This window comes from Phoenix dactylifera, chromosome 17 (genome assembly GCF_051530095.1).
Source record: "Phoenix dactylifera cultivar Ajwa chromosome 17, Ajwa_hap1_PhDact_Kaust_v1.1, whole genome shotgun sequence".
Classification (NCBI taxonomy): domain Eukaryota; kingdom Viridiplantae; phylum Streptophyta; class Magnoliopsida; order Arecales; family Arecaceae; genus Phoenix; species Phoenix dactylifera.
In genome coordinates, this window is record NC_143206.1 from 18,982,199 (window position 1) to 19,007,902 (window position 25,704).

The following is a 25,704-nucleotide window of genomic DNA, read 5'->3' on the forward strand; positions in this document are numbered from 1 at the left end:
CCGTCCGCCATTCTCGAATCACCATGACAATAAGAAGAAACAGAATCTACTAGTATGTATCACACCATTTCTGATGGATGACAGTTTACACCGGGAAGGTGGGGTCAGGTTTTAGAAAGACTTCAAAGGCCAAATAAAGTTTCCCCTGCCGACTTGAGACAACGTAGTACAGTTGTAGATGATCCACTGCCCAAAAGCTCTCTAGTGGCACTTTTGAGTTACAAAGGCTTTCTGAGAATTCCAAAATGATGAGCAGAGTTAGCATCCATCATATACACCAATTTCTCCTCAAGCACTCACCAAATGTCACTCCAGTAGACGCCAAGGCCCACACAATTTATTAAACAAGAAAGAACAATAACACATAGCCTTTATCAGTAGCATACATGGCATAACACAGCCTATCCATGAACTATGGGGGATGACTCCGAGCCCCATGAAATGCATAAGAAAAAAAGGTAATTTAATGGCACATCATGCCCTGCCATCCCTCGGCGAAATCAAACAACTAGATGGAGGAGCCAGTGGAAGACATTTTAGGAAAACATTATCCAGCTTGACCCCCAAACTTACATCTTGAAAGGATGCATAAGATTCAAATTGATACATGTGGGATTGCACGGATATGCACAATCAATTTCCTTCACTTCCCTTCTATTAAAGTACCAGTCTCCCACTGCTTCTGCAATTGTCTGATCCTCGAAATAAATATACAATTAAAGTCAGAATCCATGAATAGAAGTTACAATATACTCATGAAGAGTAAATTACATAAACATACAATTCAACAATGTTATAAGTTTCCCAACACGAAGAATCACATGACTTTCATGTCAAAAAGTTTTTGCGGTTTTTAATTCTTCCAAGTCTTTATAATAGTAAAAAGACTTCCACATCCGAAGGGCACCTGCTTAGGAAGCCCTTAAAAAAGGTGACATATGAAATGCCTCATTTACCAAGACACAAATCCACACCCTTGCCTAAACACTGCCCAGTTAATAATGCTAGTACGTAAGTGCATGAAAACATATCAAAATGTTCCCGAGGTATGCAACACACTCCTCATCCAAGGAGCAGAATGTGGGAAGGTAATACAATTACATTAGATACAGGTTTGAATCCAACAATAAATAATTAAAACATGTGAATCCATATATTTACTTGAATCATAGGAAAATATAACACTCTAATACAATTTATCTTCCTTTTCATTTCCTTCTTATTGCTTCAATGAAAAAATGGCAACAGTAGTTGGTAAGTTTCATTCAGTTGCACATCTTCTGCAAAACTGATTGCGATCAAATGTAAGAGGAACATAAGTTTTCTATGAATCATTGGACTTCATGCACAACCTATCTCGAAGCATGCAATCAATTATTATTTGAATCATTGGTCTTGAATCCAGTGCTACTCAAGTAGTTAGGAGAACCAGCACATACTAATACCATGATGATGAAGACCATTACCAGGGACCAAGAATTGATGCAAGAAACATCTATTATTTGCCGTTTTCTTTTCTTTTTCTTGTGTGAAAATTATAAAGTTTGAATAAAGATTATGAACAATTTGAGGTATTTTGTGTTTGCCTTGGATTAGAACATGTGTTTGAAAAAATAAATGCAATTCTAAATATTAAACCTTGCCTTCTTTCTGCTTTGCCTAGACTCTTCAGTAGCCTAAAAGATCTTAGTGTTGGTTCCTGTTGGCATGAGCTCATCATCTAAACCTCTCAGGGAGAATACTGTGCATGCTGGATGGACTATGAAGTTTCACGGGTGACTCCTTCCTTATATAAAGTTACCATCATCAGGAATTTGGCACCAATTTCAATAGGTCTGATATTAGGCGATGGAGCTGTTGTAAAATCTACTCCATGTATAATGGAATCTTCTTAACTTCAAGTTATGCGCCAAAGCCAAATCAATTTCACAGGAAAACTCTGGATTAATGATTAACTGAGAGATAGCAGCGGAATTAAATTAAGACTAAATCCTAGTTTGTATACAATACAAGGCATCCTGTACTAAGTCATTAAGCATGCAAGCTATTAGCACAAGTCCTGCTTTCTTTTATCTTCATGCTAGTGTCTTTAAAATGGCCTCTTGTGCATGAGGTCATAAGGCAATCCTATGCTATAAAAAAAGAAGTGATGATGCTAAATATTAATCACATAGGAAAAATCTAAAGTAGAAGATGGCCTAATTTTATCTGAGATCTGAGCCTATAACTTAGAATAGGATTGTTAACTATAAATTCTGACATCTATAATTCAAGGACATGCAAACAGCCTCTCCATACGCAAGGTAGGGCTGCATAGATTTGACTGTCCGAGACCCTGCATGGTGGAAGCCTCATGCACAGGGCCACCTTTTTTTCACAATTCGAGAATATGGGTTCAAACCACCTTGACAATTCTATTTCCCCTTGATTAACATTAAAAGTTTTTCCTTTTTTACCGTATAGAAACACGTAACACAAAGTGTCTGTCACAAAATTAAACATCAGTCAAGTTTTACAGCAAAATGTAGGACTATTTTTGTTAAAGACTGCCATGTCATATGAAATTATGTGCACAATCTCTTTCCAAACATGTTAAGCTTTTATAGTTATATTTGTTAGTATATATTTTGGTTCCACCATTTAAGTAACATTGATGCCAGGCTATGCTTTCACTATTTCCAAGAGAATAACATAATGAACTAACACATTGATCTCTACCTTATTGTTAATTTTTGGGGAATTTGGAGAGCGCCATGTGATACCGTTCATTGTCTGACAGTGTACAAAGCAAGAATTTATAAATATGCCCCCATTCTTGTTATGCTGAAAATCACTCAAGCCATTAAGCAGGGCAGTCCTGAATCCTGTCAATAAAATACATGTAAATGATTTTAAATCATAATCATTAATATAAACAGAAATAAAGGAAAAAAGGTCCAAGATGAAACTTTTGTAAGCTATGACACCTTGAAGGGATTCAATCTGGTTGGAATCACAATTGTGAATGTTCAGCTTACATCTTAGCCATGATTGTTGATTATCAGATGACTCTGGTGCCAAAATGTGCTGTATCTGCATATATTTTAGAGAATAATGTGAATTGATATTTGAGAAACTATATATCTTGATCCACAAAAAAAGCATGATAAGCCTTACCTGCCAAACGTCATAAGCTGGGTTCAGAATAAAGAGTGGGGTGTTTATGTTCTTAATAATCTCACGTGCAAAGAAACACTGCAAATGTGAGGCAGAGTAAACGAAAATGTATAAGAGGGTGCGGGTGCAACTTAGGCAAACCTAGATCCTTAGAAATAAAAATGGTTGATCCACCAACTAGTGGTAAAGTAGATGGTCACAGAAAGCAAAATGAAGACCTGCCTGAGATGGTTCCATCCTTGAGAGGCAATCCTGAAATTTCTTTCCTACATCCTGAAAGTAAATCGGTCAAAGAAGGTCCTTTTTATGCAATTGAAGAATGTAAAGAAAAAATAACTACAAGAGGCAGCAATTTAGAGCAATAGAGCTGATATTGGTTCTGCATGAAATCTCAGAAGTACAATAAACAATGGAAAGCTAGCTGCAGAACAGAGACAACAATGAAAAGCTAGCTGCAGAACAGACAAAGATGGATGCTTTATCAGAGAACAGCATCACGAAGGAAGCTCAAATTAACTAAAACAACACAGAAACAAGAAGTATATCTAAGTGCAGCTTGCTGATGAAAATAGTCATATGTTTCTATATACTCAAAAATAAAAGAGTTAAGCAAGAAACAAATATATAAAAGAATTACAGTATTTTAATAAGCTTTAGGTGTACAAGCCTCCAGATGATGGAGTCAAATTTTAAACAGAATGGGTAAATAGCAAAATAAATAACCTAACCACAATAAATGCAACATAAATATGACACACAAGGATTTAAGTATCATGAACAATAAGGTATCATGGCCCCTCCACAGTACTGTACCAATCTCACATTAGCACAATAATTTTTGCTGTACCAGCATATTGAGGCATATTGTGTCAGTATGGTACAGTACCACAGTGGCATGAAACTAGGTTTTTAGTCTCAGTACCCAATCTTGTATCGGTACCTTATTAGTATGGATCAAGTTGGTATGGTACACACTCGTATTAACATATGGTACGCTGTTAGAGGCAAGACAGCAGCTATACCATGTATAGATGTGGAACTGTATCGATCCCCTGTACCAACTGGTACCAAATCAGGCTGACACAGTACACCCAGCGCCAACCAGAATGGATCAGCAAAGAAAACCTTGATATGTACCAACAGGTATGTCTACCGGTACCAACACCTTGAACCTTAATGCATATTGTTTCACTAGTCTCCTTCAAACTCAGCATCACTCAAGGCTGTGCATATTAGAACATTTCAAGAACCAAGAACTTTCAAGTAAACAAAGATACAAGCAATCCCCTTTTGTCCATTGTATATTTTCAAAAGTTCCAAATATCCTGTCTAGGAGTATATTAATCACTGAATTCTCATTATGCTTTTATTATGGGTCATCATCACTTTTAAAAGCAGTAAAGATAATATATGAAGAAGAAACACTAGGTTAAAGTTTGACATAGAAACATGCCTTGAATAAAGAAAAATAAATGATATAATTTTGTTATATTGTAGATAAAAATTCACAAAAATTCCTCCCAACAAATAGAGATCAGACAAAAAGGTAAAAAATATTTGATTGTAATATTGCATTAATTGAGAGAGAAGACCTGAAGACGGACAACATCATCATAGAAAGACCGGATGAACCTTCTCCTAGAAATATCCATCCTGCAAGAAGAGAATTAAAAAGTAAAATAGCTCTAGTCAGTATGAATACAAACACCTCTTTGAATTTTCAGATGTATCAGTTTGGTCAGCACCATATGTTCTGTCTTGGAAGTCCTGGCTGAAGAAATGATCCAAGAAAAAAACAATTTCCATGATTGAAAATTTGGAACTTGGGATCAGATCAAAAGGCAAAAAAAAAGAAGTTAACCTAACCTAAACATATTTTTTCAGGTTTTGAGTCAATGTATATAAATAAAACTGACAAATGGAGACCTATAGTTACCCATCTCCATTATTTAAAATAAAATCAATTTTTGACCACATGCACCCACACACACACAAAAGAGAAACACTTCTGTTACAAACCACTAACTGTAATTAAATTCAGATATATCTGCAATTCATGATCTATGTGACTGACTCCCTAAATTCCTCCTCATATGTGAATCATTAAAGCTCGTGGTCAGTTCTGTGTTCGGCACAGGTTAGTTCGTAGAAAGTGAGTTCAAATATTGGGTATCTGCAAAAAAGTCAATTTTTAGAAATAACAAAAAATTATACTGTCAGCTATTATTAACCTTCTTAGGTTACGCTGCAACATGACCAGCCAAGGTCAGCTGTGATCAACCATATGTTGTTACATTCAACCTCGAAAAACTATGGCCAAACAGAATCAAAAATCTAAACAATGGCACTTTCAACTCTTCAAAAATTGCCAATGAATATATTCAACAAACATCAATTTTCAGAAAGAGCGACATGTGCGAGAGTTACATGAGCCATTCAACTTTGTTTAGATACCCAGAAGTGACCCAGTTACATGTCTTTACATAGATTCGAACTTTCATGTAAACAAATAGACTCTAAAGTTTACATTTCTTAAGGTAATCAACTAGAAGATTTTTAGAATGACTCAAGTTCATTGAATCCACTCCAATACAGTGGATGCAAGAGATAATCATGAAGTACTATGCATGAGATAGTCCCAAAGTGCACTCAAAATTGTCAGAAACATACTCATCAAGAAAAAAGCCGGCATCTGCAAGACATTTAACAGTGACCTCCTCAGGCAGAAGTGCGTGAAAATCTTCCCAATGTATGAGAGTAGCTAGACCACCAGCAGAGCACCCTGTAAGAAAGGCCTGCAGACTGCAAAAATGTGTGTCAATTTATACTTGCAGCTTTATAATTTAGGTGCACCAAGAGTTTTATAGTTGGAAAACAAGCCAACCCAGAGGATGCGTTAGATATCACAATCATATCTGTAATCACGTCTTTATTATGCATTGTTTACAATGAGAATTCTGATAACATTCTAGGCTCCCGGTATAACATTGCAACAATATTAGACTGTGGGAGCATTTAAAATAATTTAAGACGGGATATGTACTGAGTACTTATGTTCAAAAGGCTAATGAAAGAAGTAACTAGTATTTTAGTAAATCATAAGGCATAATATGGGTACCAAGTGTCAAGGAATACTGCTGTTTGGCATGAAAAGAACCTCAAAAGCAGCATGGTGATGTATGTTTTCTGCCTGTTTCAACGTGTAGGATGGCTTTAAAACACTGACAACTGAGTCACAGATATTCATATCAACCAACCTAGATACGTTTTGCAAACAGGTAATGCGCATGTCTTTAAACATGAGCACCCCCTCACATGATGTGCATGACTACAAACATAAGTTTTTCTTACATATTATCAGTATATAATATCAAACAGGTGTCACATAGTTAAAAAAATGGCCACTTAAATGCTTTAAGAGCTGCATAAAAAGATATAGATGCCTAGTCATTTACTCATTTAAGTAACCTTTGTTTAAATGCTATGCAATCGCTTAGTTTGCAAATCAACATAACAGCTTGTAACAATGTGCATTGCTCTAATGGGCAGAACACAAGCTGATACATGGCGGTACAAGTATGTACCAAGATGTACCAAGCTTTTCCTTTTTAAACTGTGGCTATTACCTGGAACAACCTTGTTTTCGAATGGTCAGGAACTCTTCAAATTGTCCTTTATCTTGTTAAAAAATATAAAGTCCAGATTTATTGATTAAACAGATGAATGATGCAAAAATATCATTCTACCTCAAACCAAAGGCTGGAAAAGAAGCAGCTTAGCGCATCCTTCCCCTAGTATCAAGAGTATGTGAACAATTCCAGCATGCATGTATTACACTTTTATTCACTGATAAAAACAAATGACAACCACCAAGAAATATAGTCATAGAAGGTTCTGCAAGAAAAGTTTCCTGTTTTAAGCTTTATCTTTCCTGTTATATTAATTTTACTATTTAATTAGAAGTGTTTTCATATTGGAGTAACTGAAGCTGCTTAAAATATATTATTTACTACATTCACTCTTCAAGTTTTTTTGAGAGAATCCAGTTTTCAAGTTTTAGAAATTCATATTTTTCTCAAGCTTTGAAGAGTAACAAACATATGAATGGGCATATACTTGATATCAAAGAAAAAAAAGGGCATCCTTGGGCACAAGGCTCCATCACTGTAGGGTCTGGGAATAGCCAGATGTATACAGCCTTATCCCAGCATGCGGAGAGGTTATTTCCATGGTCTGCCGTACCGGTCCGTACCGGCCGGTACGGGCCGATACGTACCGGTCCGGCCTGAGACCGGTACCGGATCAGCGTGAAATCCGGTACCGGTAATTTATTGTTGAAGAACCGGTACGGAACCGGTACGGGACCGGTTCGGACCGGTACGGGACCGGTTCGGACCGGTACGGGACCGGTTCGGACCGGTACGCCACCGGTACGGGACCGGTTTCGTACCGGTCCGGGACGCCACCGGGACGCCGACTGGTACCGGTACGGCGGACCTTGGTTATTTCTATGTTTCAAAGTTCAAACCTATGACACCTAGTTCATGATGGAGCAACCATACCATTACGCCAAGGCCCGCCCTCTATACTCGACATAAAAATGGGTGCCATTTTACAACAATCTTGCCATGTATCCACTTCAAACCTGATACTGCAGCGTGAAGCCTGCACTTTTTCTTATTGGCATAAACAGATAATATGGCATTGCCTGCTAATAGACCAGAATTAATTTATAAAACTGCATAGTACTGCAAGCTAGTATTCGGCAGCAAGTACTGGTGCCCTCCCTCAAGAGAATTGTGATTGTGTAACAAAGATATCATGGGACATGGTACAAGCAAAATGATTGCATTCACTGTCACCACTTCTGTTCTGCATATGTTTGTATAATGATATATAACTTGAATATGACAAAATAAAGAAACTAAGAATCGGGTGATATTTACAAAGGAATGACCTGTTTAGCATTTGCAAGTCCTTTCATTAAGAGTTCATCCATGATTGCTTCCCAAATACGCTGCCCTCTAAAGAATAGCTTTGTTCCATTCTATAAACCGTAAACAAAAAAATGTCTCAGAAAAATTTGTATAGCTTTTGCACTATATGCTTACAACAACAGCTAGCAATTTACAGGTAATATTCCCATCACCAGATACCTGAATGTCACTTTTAACATTTCCAGAATAAGATGCACCATCACAATATCGTACCCTGACTTTGTTCCAGTTAAAGAAATCTGATATAGACAGCAAACAGAAGAATTAAGGAAATGCTAAACAATAAAGAATGGTAGAGAACTCAGAGGATAATCAACACCAATAAGTATTGAATTAAGCTAATTCACAGGAAAACAAAGTCAATTTCACACAAGATGTTAAAACAACAGAAGTTTGAGTTATAAAGAGTGCAAATATTAAAATTTAGATTACTTTAGTCACCATAAATAGAGACAATAGAAAAAGGAATATATTAAGTAAGACATTAGAAGTGACTTGGAAAAATATGAGGGTCCAATCGAATCATTCAACATATTGAATGGAACTTCTCAAATAGGTAATCAAATCCATCCAATAGGAAGTGCATAAAGACAGGTTTCCTCACATGTGAGTTACTTAATTTCCGTGAGCCTGAACAATTAAACAGAAATATCTAGATGACATAATGGATATACAGATGGCAAAAATATACACAGGATAACTGCATTGGAGGTAAATGCAAGCAGTAATCTTTTAAACCTCATAGTGTAAACTCAACCAACAAGAGTTATACAACCAAACCTATCTCATACATAACAACAAAATTACCAGGATTTTGAGATGGAATGTTGCTTAAAATGCCAACAAAAGGAATTTGGCGTTCCATGTAACGTGAAGAACCCAATGCAGTCATTTTGCGTGAAGTGCATGATGCCACAGTACTGCACCAACCTCCGCCCTGCAGCTTAAGAAAAGTGACCAGATGAGCAAAAACAGAATCACAAAAAGCTCTACCAAATCAACAGTCTAAAACCTAAACCAAGTGACACATACGTCCACCACCAACACATGTTGATTAGCAAAAATTAAGACAAGCGCCAGGCTTCCCTGTCTTGCATACCTTGGATGTAGAGGTGATCAAAACCCGGGCCGGGCCGGGCTCGGGCCGGGTTCTACAGCAGAAATTAGGCCCGATGGCTATGCCCAGACCCGGCCCGGCTCGACTGTCGGGCTTAAATTTTTGTCCAGGCCCGACCCAACCTTATAAATCTGGTCCCAGGCCCGACCCGACAGGCCCGACCCGACAGGCCCGACCCGACAGGCCCGACCCGACAGGCCCGACCCGATAGGCCCGACCCGACAGGCCCGATTTTTTTTTTTTTGTTTGGAACCTAGAAATGGGCAAAAATGGCCCAACAGCTTAATGGGCTCTCTAAATTGGTTAATTGGTTAATGTTAAGAATATAACTAGCCTATTTAGACAATAAAATTACAACCCAACAATAAAAACTGTTATTCAAGCCAATAGAAAGAAAATAAAATGTATGAAACACTGTTGTCCAGCTGAAAATTACAACTCAACAATAAAAACTGCAAACTTAGACAATTACATATTTAGATAAAATACAAATTACATTGTCCCATTAACATTATAACAAACATGCATCTTTGTGCATTCAAAAGTTCATAATTCTTGAAGCCACTTCCATAATAGAAAACTGTAGAACATCCTTGCATCTTCTAACTCTCAAAACCTACAAACACAAAATTGAAACATTAGCAATTGTTGATTGAACAAGAATAGGTGAACTTTCGCTTGCCATTAACATAAGCCTATCAAAAAATTATACAACTAATTATACAAAAAATTCAGTTCATAAGAATTATCCTATCAACAAATCATTCCTTCGTTACTTGGGATAGTAGTATTTATCATAATACAAATAAAGCACCATCCAACCGAAAAAAAAAAAAAATCAGGGGAGAAGAAACTGAGAGGAGAAAATTCAGAGAATCTCCACCCTCCAAGAAGTCCATCTCCAATCCCCCGATCTTTCTTCCTGATGGCCCAGCTGGAACTGGAGCAATGTGAGGGAAGGAAAACCAAGACCAAAACCAAAAAAGAGAAGGGATGAAAGATCTCAAGCCAACCAAATCCCTCCTCCCTCTTTCTCTGTCTCCCGTCTCCACCCAAAACAAAACCACTGTCTCCACCCAAAACAAAACCACTGTCCCCACTCTCCCACTGTTCCGAGCTCTCTCGCTGCCCCCCCACCTCTCTCTCTCTCTCTTTCTCTCTCTCCGGGCTTGGGCAAAATCTACCGGCATCGAGCTCGAAGAGGAGGAGGAGGAGGAGAAAACTCTTACCGGTGACTGTGAGTCGGTGACCGGAGCCGCGGAGGTTGCCGTCCGAGGGAGAAGGACGCGAAGAGCCGCCGGCCGGTCGTTGAAGAGGCGACGACACCGAGAGGAGGCGACGGCTACAGGGAAACCGGCGGAACCGGCTACAGGGAGCGGCTATCAGGCTCTCAGCGAGGGAAAAGGGGGGGCGGGGGCGGCGGCGGCTCTCAGCGAGGGAGGGGGGGGCGGCGGCGGCGGCTCTCAGCGAGGGAGGGGGGGGGGGGGGGGGGGGGGCGGCGGCTCTCAGCGAGGGAGGGGAGGGGAAGGGAAAGGAAGGGAAAGAGGTAGGGTTTCTTAAAATTTTTTAATATATTATAACAGAATTTTATAGCCGGGCCGGGCCGAACCGGGCCATTTTTAAAGTTTCCAGGCCCGGCCCGATTTTTTTGGTCGGGCCGCTTTTTCTGCCCAGGCCCGACCAATGGGCCCTTTTTTAATGCCCAAGCCCGAAAAATTTCGGGCCGGGCCGGGCGGGCTGGGCGGGCCAGAAGGCCCGTGATCACCTCTACTCTGCAGGTGATACCCAGGAGGACTTCCATCTAAACACACTGCATCCAAGAAAAAGCGGCCGACCTTTTTAAGAAATCAACAGCAGAAGTAGTTTGCTGTTTTCTTTAAAAAAAAAAAAAATCAAATCCGGATCTTCGAGAGGAAGATAGAGATCAGAAACGCTAATCTTGAAACTTGTCGTACCGGCGCCTTTTTTCTTGGCGTTACGCACGAGGGTGAGATGGACGAGGGCGGGGTCGGTGGAGGCAGCGGGCGGTTGAGTTGCGGCGGCGAGGGCACTCACGCGGAGCCAGGAGGCGAGGGTGACGAAGAGGGCGAGGAGGAGGGCAGTGAAGCCCAGCGCGACGATCGCGCGGTCTCGGCCGCCTCGCCTCCACCACCAGAGGCGAACTCGGTGGACGGCCATCGAGGCGCCGGGCGTCATGGGAGGGTACTGCCCAAGCGTAACTGATTTCCAGGCGTGCGCATATCATGCGTGGTTCTATATACACCCCCCCTATTGCTAAGGACACCCCCCAAAAACCAAAAAAAAATACCCAAACTAACCTTTAGTGTAATTACCATATTGCCCTTAAAATTTTCTCAGTACACCCCCCCTTCCTCCTCCTCCGTTTCGTTTTGAAAAGAAAAAAAAAACACCCCTCAAACCCCCCTTAAACCCCTCGATCCATTTACATCGTTTAGGCGATCTTTGAAGGAGATTTAAGCCCCATTCGAAGCATGGACAAGCAACTAGTGATTTGGGACGAAGAATCGGCCGCAAAGGTACGTGTTCCACCTTGTTTCGAAATTTTTTTTTTTTTCACGGTTCGTGCTCCGTTCGGCACTGGATCGCCGAACAAAAGGCTTCTGTTCGGCTGAACAGTGCCGAACAGAAGCCTTCTGTTCGGCAACCCTCACCCGAACAGAAGCCTTCTGTTCGGCTGCACAGTGCCGAACAGAAGGCTTCTGTCCGGCACTGTGCAGCCGAACAGAAGGGTTCTGTCCGGCTCTGTGCAGCCGAACAGAAGCCTTCTGTTCGGCACTGTGCAGCCGAACAGAAGGCTTCTGGTGCCAAATCGCGTGCCGTGCTGAATTTTGTGCCGAACAGATCCTCTGATTCATTAATTCTTGGTGATAAATTATTTTATATGTAGGGCTATGCTACAACCGAATCGAGTATAATTGGATCAGAATTTGTACTGGATTACACAAGCGAATTTACAACTTACGAGGTATTATAATGTATTGTGCAATTTTGTATTAGTTTAGCGAGCTATTTTGTATGCTTCAATTGCATACATAAATGATAAATGATAAAACAAGCCCAAAAAGAAACAAGTTACTTCTTGGAATCTACATGATTGGGTTTTGTGATAAATAATTCAATGTTACTTCAATTGCATACATAAATGATAATTCAAAAGTATACGACTCGTAAACTCAAGACATAACTCAATAATAGACTTTACCTAAAACTATGCCGCAGTTCTTAGTTTTTGTTTTTAGTTTTTGTTTGTTAACTAATGTTGTGGTTTTATTATTTGATAGAGCATTTGATATGAGATAATCATTCCAAGATCAAGAATGACATCGATGAAGGTAACAAGATCATCATATTTGGATGCACCATGTTAATGCTATATGATAATGATTCTAAATTATCCCTACTTCTCAAATTACTATCTAATCTAGTAATGAAAAACTTGTCCTTGATGTTGGGTATCCAATTCACCCTAAGGACGTGATCTAGGCTAAAATTTGGGAATAAAAATAATCCTTAGTCTAGCAACAGAAAAAAAAAAAAAAATTTGGATTCGGCCCCATGGGAACCAAGATACATTGGGTCGGCCCCATGGGGCCGAACCAATGTATTTTGGTCGGCCCCATGCCGAACCAATGTATTTTGGTCGGCCCCATGGGGCCGACCCAATTGCAGCGGGTCGGCCCCATGGGGCCGAACCGAAGGCACTGGTTCAAAGAACCAGTGCCGAACGATTTGGGGAGGCGGGGGGGGGGAGCTACCTCGAGGTGGTCGTGGAGGCGCCGGCGAGGTGCTCGTTGCTCGGGAGATGGCCGGGGAGGTGGTTCCGGGAGAAGCCGGCGAGGTGGTCGGAGATCGGGAGAATGCCGGCGACGAGAGGGAGAAGGGGGAACGGGGGGGTTTTGGGCGTTGGCGAGGTGCTTTGGGCGGAACAGTTCAAAGGGAGACGGAGGGGGTTTGGCCGCCGGCGAGGTGCTTGAGGCGAGGTTTTTTGGGCGGAAGGGAGAAGCCGGCGGGTGTTTTGGAGGGGAAGAGCGGAGTGGGGGGGGGGGGGTTTGGAGGGTGTAGAGAGCAATTTAGGTGAGGGGGTGGGGAGGGTGGGGGGTAATTTAGGAATTTTTAATTTTTTAGGGGTGTCCTTAGCAAATGGGGGGGTGTAGAGAGTATTTAATTTTTTTTTAATTTTTGGGGGGTGTCCTGAGCAATAGGGGGGGTGCATATAGAACCACCCGCATATCATCCGTATCCATATGCCGCGGAATAGGTTCCATTGAGAGGCGGCACGTGTAAGCTCTGGCTGCCCATGTCTGAACCAAACAGAGAGCCTCCATGGCAGCGGCAGCAGCATAACGGGTCATTTTTGAGAGAAAGCATGACTAATATATTATGAAGTGTTTTTCATCACTACACTATATAGGATCGAAAATAAAATAAATTAAAAAAAATATTAATCTATATTTAACTTATTTATTAAATAAATCAAAAATTTAAATCTGAACTTAACCATTTTATTAAATAGATAACTCAATCTCCAATCGATTGAATTAAATTAAATAAATTACATAGTTAAGCATTGCCGCTCCTAATTTTAAATAATTATAATATATTTTTAAATTTATTATTTTATAATAAAAATAAGAATTAAAAATAATTTAAATAAAAGAATTTGTAGATATGCTGATTGAAAAAAAAAAACATAAAACAGAAGCATTAATTTTTAAATGATGAGGCATGAGAATTACCAATAACATGCAAAAGCTTGAATTTTAGCGTATAAATTGCTTCCAAAGCACTTATAGCCCTATATTAAACAAAAAACAATAGGCAAATTTAATGATAGCGTTCAAAATGTGCTATCTAGGGACGAACATCATAAGACTAGATCCCATGCAGATGAACCAAATTTTCATCCTGTGACATCACTCCAACATTTTAGGCAATCAAAATGCTCCAAACTGATGATCGGGTTTAACATCCAACAGCCAACGAAATTCTTGAGCAATCATCATGCCAGTTTATATAGTTCTCACAGCTCCAAAATAACATTAAATATCACAACAACAAACATCACATCTATGTCTGAGCTCCATGATAATGTACACAAACAAATCATTTTGATGTAGTATTGATCTTCCAATACAATGGCGCATCGAACAAATTATATATGCAACCAAAGAGCTGGCATTAAGCATTTTAGAAAACAATGCTCCAACATGCTTTAGTCTTATCCAATGAACTAATAAATAGGTTCCACACATGTGGGATTGCATGGATAGGGGCAGTCAATATCTTTAACTTCTCTTCTGTTAAAATACCAGTCTCCAATAGCCTCGGCAATTGTCTGCTTAACAGAGTAAATATATAGCTAATATCAGTAAATTCGTGCACAAAAATTATAATGAAATGTAAAGATATATTAGTTCAAATCATCACCAGTCAAGCATATAGCCAATTCATTGAGAACTGAGAAGAAAGATGATTATCAAATAATTAGAAGAAAGGGTCATTTAGAATTTCATGCCAGAATTCATAATTTGGATCGTGATCTTTGATTCTTTTAATGCCTTTTGCTCCTTTTCTTTTGTTGGTACAGTGGGGGGTCATTAAGACCCCAAACAGAAGCAAAGGAATAGAGAAATACTAGTGTCTAATAAAGCAAGTTCCAGCTGCATCTGTCATCACCAGTGCTCTGATATCTTGAGGTAAAAGAGATACCGAACCAAAACCTGCAAGTCTATCAGCCAGTTGGTTGCCTTCCCTTAGCACATGGGAAACGAAGAAAAGGTATAAAGTTGCAGCACAATCTAGGATATCTGATAAGAGGAGATGCATTGTTCTGGTGCTTTTTAATCCATTCAATCACAGTAAGTGAATCTCCTTTTGTTCCTTTAACTGTACATTGGAAGAACAGCCAGCATGGTTGTTCTGTACATATTCATTGAGGTAAAATAATGTCTGCAGTATGCACCTTACTTGGGGCTCTGTGACACACAATCTTTAGAATAAGGGCTCTATAAAGTGTTCTATCATAATTACCTGCAGGTTGCTCGTGGTAGTAAAGGTAATAATTTTTCGGGGAACATTCTGCTAAGCATGGTTGTCATGCTTCATTTGATTCAATCCAGTCTTTGACATGTATGCTCCTTTGTTCAAGAAGTTTCAGATATTCCAAAAGCCAATTTATGGGTTGCGTACATTTACATATGCCAGATTGGGATAGATTTCCTCAGAAATGGGAATCTTAATGCTCTAGCAAGATGTTGTGAGCAATTTCAGGTGTGATCGATACAATATAGTCCCAGCCAAGCTTTTCATCCTTGTATGTGGTTGTTATGTTGACTGTAAGGTAACAATCTAGACCTAATTTCTTAAGAGGACAAAGAAGTACAGGGCCAATGAAGATATCTAGGTTTCGTTACAAGAAACCACCAAATCCAAATGTAATTAATTACAAACGCAAGCAAATTCCTAAATAGCTAGTGGGCATCCAGCAGCCAAGGTACCCCCTTCCCCCTATGTAACAACCCTAGTGATGCCCTGCAGTTTTAATGCTCCATTGTCATGATCTTAATGAAATAGTGATGGGGTCCTTTCCCCATCTTTTGCATCAAAAAGAAAAAAAGATAGGCGAAGTGTCACACTCTGTGTTGTGTGGTTTCCCATCTTTTGCATAAAAAAAAAAGGCAGGCGAAGTGTCACCCTGTGTGGTCCTTCCCCATCTTTTGCATAAAAAAAAAGGGCAGGCCAAGTGTCGCCCTGTGTGGTCCTTTCCGCATCTTTTGCATCAAAAAAAAGCTAGGCGAAGTATCACCCTGTGTAGCAATATTTAGCTCCAGAGAGTACAATTAACACCAGTGGCAGTATTTAGCTCCAGAGGTTCTATTCACACCAAAATCACTTCAACTAAAGGATGGACTAAAAAATTTTTGATTTCTCCCTAGCCACACAGCCTGGCAGAACTTTTTGGAGTAAATAGTGGCGTACAATCTGTGCCTTAGAGATACAAGCAGTCCTCTATATTAAACCTTCCCTTCTCTCTTCAGTTGTAGTCTCACAATAGATCCTTAGTTGGATGATACTGAACTGCATGGTGGCATGGCAAGTCTCCTATGTGGCAGTTTGCTTTTTAGTCTTCATGCTGCCTCAACCAGGGAATCAACAACACTTTTTAAAGGCTTGATGTCAGGTTAAGAAATGGTCGCAAAATGTTTTCAAGATTTGACAGATCATATCATAGTGACTTAATCCCAACCCCATATAGCTGGAATAAGGATTATGCTTTTAAGCAATCGCAGATTTCCTAATTATAGGACTCTCTAGTTTGGAACAGCAGTGGGGAGGAAACTAAGGGGAGGCTTCACATTGCCTCAACAAGAGAATCAACAAAAATTCAAAGGGTTGATGTCAGGTTAGGAACTGGTCATAGAATGTTGTCAAGATTTGATAGATCATACCTTACTGACTCATACATATAGCCAACCTGTAATAGATGGAATAAAGCTAACGTTTTTAAGCAATGGAAGACTTCCTAATTATAGGACTCTCAAGTTAGGAACAGCAGTAGGGAGGAAACAATATACAGGTAGTTGTTCAATGGCATTGTTCCAAAGAGAAAACTTCTGTTCAATGATCAACACATGTCATAACCCACCTTGCCACTATTCAGGTATTCCTTTTTATTGGTGAAGGTGGGGGCTCGGCCCTGATTCCATCCTTACAAACAAACAAACACATCCATATAAACTAGGTACATGAGACCAGAAGGGAAGTTTGAAGTCCACACAGTCATAGACCCTAGAGAAGTACCCAAGTTAGCCAACCAATCAGCTGGCTCCCTCCCTTGGGATGTGCAAAGCCGCTATCCAGGTATTCATGGTTAATAAAACCACATACAAGTTAGAGGAAGCAGAAAACATGTCTGCTTACACAAACTCTAAAAGGAACACGAGTTAAAGAAAAAGCACCTAGATTAAAACCAACAGAAAGTTTCATTTCCTTGGTCAATGCAATATGCTCAAATTTACCAGTTGAATGAAGCTATAGACTTTGGACTCTATTTTACATATAGTGATCCTTAGGATCCACCCAAAAAGCTTCTCAAATTATGGTCAATAATTTGGCAACTGAAGGGGCATAACAAGCATCTCTTGTCATTGGCTTATTTCTTCTTCGAAACAAATAATTAAGCATTATCAAGAATTTGACACATTGAGTTTCTCTTTTTGTTTCCTATGATTTATAATTTGTATGCTAAGATAATTGCAGTCTTCTATATCAAATCATGCCTTGTCTCCTCATCTAAAATTTTTTCCAAGTCTTAAGGAATGTAGAGGTTGTTTCCTTCCTGTACAAGCTTATAAACTGCATAAACAATAAGATGAAGATAGATTTCCCCATACCAAGTTCCACTTGACTTTCGTAGCAACCATCTAGCCTAATTGAACAGAATTAGCATAGATTTGTATTGGCTTCATGGTAAATTGATATATAATCCAAGGAGCCTGCTTAGCTTTCAGTTTTGCTCCGTGCTTGCCCAAATTTGATAGGAAACTGCTCAACTAATTAGTTGGTTCGTGAACAATTCAAGGAAAAATTGTGAATAAATGCTAACCTACATAAAGTATATACATCTATAATTAGTCATTTAATATCCTAAGTCATTGGAAAGCCAGAGAACAAGTGATAAAAAAATCTGTATAAATAGACCACCACATAGCTTCCTTTCAATTTCTTTTGCATAAATGTCCTGCTGATTGTTGCATATCCATTGTGTTGGTGACTTTATCAAGACCTATGCAGGTAAGAAGTCCGATGGCAGCCATAAGCTAGAATGAAAGAAGCAGGAGATAGGGGAATATGGATGTGGTCATCTTCAGTTTAAGTTCAAATGCCCAATTCTACCCTCATTAAGAAGTTTTTCTTTCTCTAAAATAAAAATTCTGATCCATAAACCAAAATATGGCCCACGATTTACAGCCACATCAAGGTGGAACTTTGCTAAGTAGCAAATGCCATTGTCGTCGCACTAGTGTCACTATTTTGCTATTAGCTTATTCAAGTGAAGAATCATGATTTCCCTGTGTCAGTAATCAGAACATTTCGGCCAGTATAAGTTATGCAGACAATACCAACTAGTCCAAGCTTTTATCAACATGAAGGCATTAACTTTAAAAGGGGGCAATAACCTATACCTTATTGTTAACTTTCGGAGAATCTAGGGAGTGCCATGTGTTACTAGTCATCGAGTAACAGTGTATGAAGCATGAATTTATAAGCATGCCTCCATTACTGTTTTTCTGAAATTCTCTCAAGTCTTTAAGTAATGCATTCCTGAATCCTGTCAACAAAATGGCATGTAAATCATTCTGTATGGAAACCAAAACTTTAATTAATTTTGGCAAAAAAAATGTACGACAAAAACTCTTAAGATAAGTATGACCCTGGAGGACTTCAATCTGGCTGGAATCACAATCATGAATATTCATTTTGCATTTTCGCCATAGTTGCTGAGAATCAGATTCTTCGGGTGCCAAAATATGCTGTACCTGGAAACATTACAAAGAGAGATATGGGTAAACAATTGATAGATCTTCACAATAAACAAGAATGAAGCATATTAGATACACGATTACCTGCCAAGAGTCATAGGCTGAGTTAAGAATGAAAAGTGGGGTGTTTATGTTGTTAACTATCTCCTCTGGAAAGAAACACTGGCAGGAAAAGGTTAAAGGAAAAACAAAAAAAAGAAGCTGCAACCTATGCAAGACTATAACTTCGAGAAATGCATAAAATTGATCGACCAAATTGTGGAGTGATAGATGGGAGAAAAAAAGAATACCTGGGATGCTTCCATCCTAGAGATGCACTCCTTTGGCAAATTTTTTCCTACATTCTGAAAGTAAACTAGTTAAAGAAACATCCATTTATACAAACTGAATGGAGCAAAATTTATAATTCTATAATTCTAATGCAAGGATTCAGTTTAATGGTGGTGATGGATCTGTGCGTAATGTCAGAAGTATAAGGAACTCTAAAACTAACAGTGGGCCAGAAAACTATTGTTCAGTCATAGAAAATTATCAGAAAATATATTCATATTTAGTAGGGCAACATGAATTAAGAAAAACTAGAAATATGTAGATGAGATGTTAAGTAAATTTTAACAAAGAACCCTGATTGCACTAAGATACAAGGAAAAATATGAATACATTATAATTGAAGTTCACAGAAGTTCCACGTAACAGTAGACATCAGAGGAAAAATGGTAGAAATGATTCAATATGAAATATGTCTGGAGCAAGGGAGCAGACCTGGAGGCGAACAACATCATTATAGAAAGATCTTATCGTCCTTTTCCCAGAAATATCCTTCCTGGATTGAAAAGCAAACAACAATGAAAAAGAACTAGTCAAACACAAACCATAATTTCTTGGGTTTCAGCTGTGTCATTTTGGCAATTAACATTTTATCTAATTATTTTGGAGGTCTTAACTGGAAAATGAATGGTTTTTTACTTCCTACATCTGAAATGGTTTTGAGAAGAATCAAAGGTTTTATTGCTAGAGTGGCCAATAAATAGTTTGAGATTTTCTTCTCTGTAACCCCTATAGTGTTTCATAAAAAGACACTAACTCTTTTCTCATTCACCGCAAACATCGATAATGTTTCTGAAATAGGATTGTTAGTATCTTCTTGCAAATGAAGAAGAGGTGGTCATTTCATTTGGATTTTGGAGTATCAATATCATCATTTTACAATTTCAACATATTTTCAAGCCTGCAGAAATAGCAAGCAAGCACTATACCACTTTGCATGTCCGACTCTAAAGAAACTATAGAGTGAAGTGGGATATAGGTCTCTTTTGAGTTTGACAATTATGTATTTGCAGACTTTTTTTTTATTTTGAAAAACGGATGGAGAACACCCATCATGCATTCCCAGACATTTAATGGTCATAGAAGTGGCTTCTTTCACAATCCATTAATTTTCATAGAAATGTCAAGTTAAATTAAACTATATATGTAATTTAATCCTGATTTACATATGAACAATCCATTAATTTGACAAATGTGATGCAAGTTTACAATGACAGTCATGTGATAGGATCTCAGAAACAACCAATTATTCACGTAAAGAGCATGTTTTTGATAATATGGTGAAAACGCCACCAGCTGTGTTTGAACCCAAACCACTCCCCAGTTTATGCACTTCAAGAGCGGTCAGAGAAAGCAGTCCTGATTTACTTATTTTGTCAACAAAATATTATACTCCCTGGTTGCCAACCAACATAGGCAATATTATGTCGACAATATGACCAAATATTATACTCCCTGCATTCCTCACTATATATAACTCCTCAAACAGACTCAGTGGACCTATTATCAATCAATTGAAAAAAAATTTGGCTATTAGCCTACGTTTTTTAGGAAAAATATAATTTAATATAATAATATACTGCAAGGATGCTAAAACCGACCGGTAGGGAGAGTCTGGTTGCATGTAAATATGATTGTTGCTGGAAGTGTGTTTTGAGGAGGTGAGTTTTTGGCATTTGAGTTCCACTACTGGGTAACCTACAAAGAAAGTAGATTTTAAGAAATAACAAAATTGAAATGATCAACATGAACAGCCTCCCATGCTTGTGGAATTGACATGGTCGGATATGATCAATCATGATCGACAAATATTGAGAAAAAACACTCAAATATTGTCATTTTGAACTCTTATTAGTGGTTTTGATTTTTATTCTTTTATAAACAAAAGTCACTTCCACAAGGTGGGAGGCAAATTTGTCAGTGTCAAATGAGCCGCAATGCTTGTATAGGTTCTTATGAATGGAAGTGGGCCACCACATAATGTCAGAATTCAATTTTCATCTAACCAAACACGCTTTTTAATTTGCATTTGTTGAATAAAGGCTTAACTAGAAAAAATTAGAATGAGATGTTAGCTTTTCCTATGTCCCAAAACAACATAGAAGAAGAATTAGTCATGAAGTGCATGAAAATTTGACAGAAACATACTCATCAATAAAAAACCCCGCATCTGCAAGACACTTAGCAGTGACCTCCTTAGGTAGAAGTGCACGAAAATCATCACAATGTATGAAAGTTGCTAGACCGCCAGCAGAGCATCCAGTAAGAAAGGCCTGCAAACCAAGAAAACACGTATTAGCACCACATCTGCAGCTTAATGTTCTGATTGCACCAAAAAAAAATCCAAAGCTGGAGAACTAGTCTCTCCCCATATGCGTTAAATATGATAATTTGAGTCTATGGATACATGCTTTAATCATGGTCTTATCTATAACAAAAGAATAATACAATTAAAATCTAAATCAGTAAAATTTGATCAGAAAACAGGAACAATATAAGAGAGTTTCAAAGTCAGGGGTCACATTGAACCAAAGTACTATGATATTTAAATGTGATAACTTAAGAACATGTTGAAGCAAAATGAATGTACAGAATACTGATGGTTATTATTTTTATAATGGAAATCAAATGCTATGCAACATAACACAATAAAATAACTAGAAACCATGTAAGGTTACAAAGGAATGACCTCTTTAGCATTTTCAAGGCCTTTCAGTAAGAGATCTTGCATAATTGCTTTCCAAATACGCAGTCCTCGGAAATAGAGCTTCTTTCCATTCTATGCTCCAGCATATAAAAATCAAAAAAATATATATATAACTCAAAACAATCTGCATGACCATCATACTATGTGCAAGTTATTGTAAATAACTCCCATACCTGGACTTCTGTTTCCCCTTCCCCGGCGAAAGAGGCACCATCACAATACCGTACCTTTACTTTGTTCCAGTTATAGAAGTCTGAGAAAGAAACAGAGCTACGCATTTAGAAAATCCTTAGCAATTGAAAACAGGAAGTAAGAGGAGATATCATATACGTAATCAATAACAAAAGAGAATCAAATTAATATAAAAATACTCAGGAGAATGAAGAATTAATTGAGCTTATAAAGAGTGCAATCATATGGTGCGGCATTAAGTTACTATAATGTTGAAAGAAGAGGAAAGTCAAAAAAAATCCAAAGGAAATTATATAGAAATACATAAATATAATAGTTAAGAAAAATGTTTAAAGCATTAATAATTCATGGTCCAAAATACTAGATATACAATTGCTGCATGCAAAAAAGCTCATCAAATAAAACATATTTACACTGAATAATTTATATAAAAGGAAATAATCTTGCAGAATTTTTGATATATTGGCATCCAAGACATCAAGGCCTAGCAATGCACATACAAGTGCCATCATACAAAGCAGATATTGTGAATACCCCTTGCAATATGATGTGAATTTGTAGATGTTTAGAACTTCCTAGATCTAGCTATACTAACCAGATACCAACTTAAAGGCTAAAGACTACAAACAGATTTATGAGTTGCAGCAGATTTTTGTTTGCCAAAATGGATTTTGACAATCTTAGGCTGCAGGCCTTAAAAATATCCATTTCTAATGGGGAACAAGATGGATAAAAAGCTGCATAATGAATATCTATTTCTAAAGCATTCCTCCATGTTGTCATGAAGACAAGAAAAGGGCCAGAGTTTTAGTTATGCCAAACTTAAAACTAGAGAGAAACTAGTTTATCATTATATATTGGAAAGCAAAGTAAAAGATTTATTTGTTACAAAATGGTATGTCACCATAACGGATTGGACTATTTGCCGTATAAAAGAAGCTTGGAATTAAAGTCATGCATTACATGAACATAAGTCACCTGTGATTCAGAAATCCAGTCTGAGCAACTAAACAGAAGGTTTATAAGAAAGCACATGTAAACAGGTGACATGAATTATGCATGGTCAACAACATCAGAGATAAGCAGATACAACAAAACAACTCTCACAGCAAAACCATAACCTCGGCCAAAAGAATTATGCAATCAGTTCCATGCCATACAAAACAATAACCAATATATACCAGGATTTTCTGATTGGATATTGCTTAAAATGCCAACAAAGGCCTCACGTTCCATGTAGCGAGATGAGCCAAATCGTGTCATTGTGCGTTCAGTGCATGATTCCACGCTATTGCACCAACCTCCGCCCTAAAGCACAAGAAGAATAATTGGAATAAGGAAACATCAAAATGTTGACAAAATCAATCAATAACAAGTCACCCACATATAAATTACCAATATTGTCAATGTCCAATAACTAGGAACAGCAAGAGACTACCCTATTGGATGTGAACTGAAGTCTTGTTCAATCACAAAGACAGGGAAGGCATGAGATTTAAAGGTGTATCAAACAAAATCACGAATAATGTTTTAAGGAAATAAAGATATCACCAAATTTCAAGTCGAGCAAGTACTTGACAATAATTCATATTAAGTGTACTTTCACACAAAGAACACTCCACATGGTTAGAATTATAGAGCATTATGTGAGCATAACCTGTAAGGACCAATTTACTCATGATTTTGTATTGTAGTAGCTTACATTACAGTAGTATTTCTGGTTGTTTGCCAAAAGGCAGGGCAATTGATCTTAGATGCACTCCATCCATTGAATTTAGAGTTGAATAAGAAAACAATCAATTATATGGCAAGCATATGAATCAACGAGGCAGATAACCATCCAATTACAGTAGAAGGGAATGTGATGGGTCGAGTGGGAATTCTAAGCCAAAAGAATCGTAAGGGAATGACAGGATATGATTATTATTTCTAGAAACCCAAACTCTATTTCCATATGCAAACAATCTTATCTTGAGCGATCAATCTCCTAATGAGTCGAAAATGGAGAGTTGAGGTAAATATTACCGCATTCATCCAGCCATAAGAAGTTCTGGAAACTAACATTAACGCCACACACCACATCTCCTTCTCTTATTCGAGAAGAAATTGATGATATGTAACACCAGCAACCCAATGGCCGAGAATTAATACACAGAACACCCGTTAAAAACAAAAAAAAGAAAACAGAGAAAAGAAAAAAGAAAAAAAATGTATCTTTCTTGGTAAAATTTCTCAAGATCAATTCTTCCAAACCCCAAGAAAAAAGAAAGAAGAAGAAGAAGAAGAAGAAGAATTCCTGAGACAATCTATATCGTTGAGAAGCTAATATATGAATGCAAAAGATTTTATTTGTGGAAGGAATAACGAGAGAAATGATTGCAATCCAAGTGTAGCAAGTACCTCCAAGTGCAGAAGCCAGCTATCTGAGCCAGAACCGAAACCCTTCTGGACATGGTACCCTGGAGGGCTTCCATCTAAACACACTGCAATCAAGAAGTCAAATTTCCTAAAAGAAAGAAGCGAGCAGATAGCGGGAGACATCCATGGTAATATCGATCTCCAAAGTTCAAACGGAAGAAAGAACGAAAGATAATCGGGACGAGATCAGGAGGAACTTCTTTGTCTTACGCGCGCCCTTCTCGTCCGCGTTCTCCAGGAGAGTGAGATCGACGACAGCCCCTCCTCTCGGACCGACGAGGCGGCGCTCCCGCCCCCACAAGCTCACCGTGATGAAGACGGCGAGCAAAAGAACGGCTAATCCGGAACCGGCGATCGCGCGTTCGGTGCCCCCTCGCCGGATCCAGACGCCAAACCGCCGGATCCTCCTCCCCAACTCCACCATTTGGACCAGCGAGGTTTGACTTTCTGATGACAGAGAGAGGGGCACTGCTCATCTCGGAACGATCTCTTCTCATTAATGAGATGAGGGAATCCCGGAGACCCACGTGATCTTTTGGACGGTCCAGATTGGAAGATTGAACATCCCTCGTGGACTGGGGTCTGGCTGAGATCGATCCACCACAGAGGGTCTCGGCCGTTGGTCACGCTCTGGCCCCGAGCGTACATGTGATTCACTAAACTGAGTTGCCCGTTCCCTGGGAAAGTAATTAAGCCAAGGTGGATCAAATCTAGATTTAATTAAATTTCATTTAAAGTTAATTTTATCCAAATTTAATATGGTTGAGCTGAAGCCTGAAAGAGTCTGCGCTGCCATAATGTAGTAGAACATAAAAGAAAAGATATGCAACCGCAGATAATGTATACAAAAAAATGTATTTGGAAAAAAGTATCCAGTTTGTGCCTTCTTGAAACATAAGAGAGAGCCACCAAGGTGGTAGCACAGATAAAACGTGGCTTTGTTTCCACCAGTATGGTCCAGATTCGAAACGCGCGGGCGTCGATTAAATATAGAGACCGGATGCCCTCCGCTTGGACGCATATGATGGAAGTACTTTCTGGTCCACTGCTACTGAGGTGGTGCTAGGATGGCGTATTCATATGTGGGTGAGGAACCCAGTGGAAAAAATCTATGGGTCCGAGAGGGTACGCGGAAAACTTACGGCCTATATCGAATATTTTTTGGTGGAGGGGGGCTCAGTGAAAGCTGCTATATGGGTGAGATTTCCTCTCTTCCCTTCTATCTTT

The 25,704-nt window shown here is 38.7% G+C and overlaps 2 protein-coding genes across 8 annotated transcripts; both read right to left on the reverse strand.

The window, feature by feature from the left end:
- Positions 1 to 304: 304 nt before the first annotated feature.
- Positions 305 to 11,512, reverse strand: LOC103721981 (pectin acetylesterase 5-like). 6 transcript variants are annotated; one of them, XM_089928197.1, is made up of 12 exons: positions 11,226 to 11,512; positions 11,036 to 11,080; positions 8,961 to 9,140; positions 8,313 to 8,392; positions 8,114 to 8,203; positions 5,827 to 5,951; positions 4,749 to 4,809; positions 3,379 to 3,429; positions 3,157 to 3,234; positions 2,967 to 3,072; positions 2,719 to 2,864; positions 305 to 692 (listed from the first exon to the last, which is right to left on the reverse strand). In XM_089928197.1, exons 1-12 carry the CDS (start codon positions 11,464 to 11,466, stop codon positions 570 to 572), a joined length of 1,326 nt encoding a protein of 441 aa, XP_089784323.1. In that variant the 5' UTR covers positions 11,467 to 11,512; the 3' UTR covers positions 305 to 569. The 6 variants fall into 6 exon arrangements, with proteins under 6 accessions (XP_089784323.1, XP_089784319.1, XP_089784320.1 ...); XM_089928193.1 differs by lacking the exon at positions 11,036 to 11,080 and having other exon boundaries at positions 5,827 to 5,958; positions 8,103 to 8,203; positions 8,961 to 9,886; positions 11,226 to 11,508; XM_089928194.1 differs by lacking the exons at positions 11,036 to 11,080; positions 11,226 to 11,512 and adding an exon at positions 10,500 to 10,708 and having other exon boundaries at positions 5,827 to 5,958; positions 8,103 to 8,203; positions 8,961 to 9,090.
- A 2,767-nt stretch (positions 11,513 to 14,279) lies between these two features.
- LOC103721980 (pectin acetylesterase 5-like) lies at positions 14,280 to 24,956 on the reverse strand. 2 transcript variants are annotated; one of them, XM_008812376.6, is made up of 12 exons: positions 24,688 to 24,956; positions 24,460 to 24,542; positions 23,241 to 23,367; positions 22,041 to 22,120; positions 21,850 to 21,939; positions 21,309 to 21,433; positions 19,596 to 19,656; positions 19,124 to 19,177; positions 18,918 to 18,995; positions 18,725 to 18,830; positions 18,477 to 18,622; positions 14,280 to 14,626 (listed from the first exon to the last, which is right to left on the reverse strand). In XM_008812376.6, the coding sequence occupies exons 1-12, from the start codon at positions 24,899 to 24,901 to the stop codon at positions 14,522 to 14,524; spliced, it is 1,269 nt and encodes a 422-aa protein (XP_008810598.3). In that variant the 5' UTR covers positions 24,902 to 24,956; the 3' UTR covers positions 14,280 to 14,521. The 2 variants fall into 2 exon arrangements, with proteins under 2 accessions (XP_008810598.3, XP_088569894.2); XM_088713768.2 differs by lacking the exon at positions 18,918 to 18,995 and having other exon boundaries at positions 24,688 to 24,950.
- Positions 24,957 to 25,704: the final 748 nt, after the last annotated feature.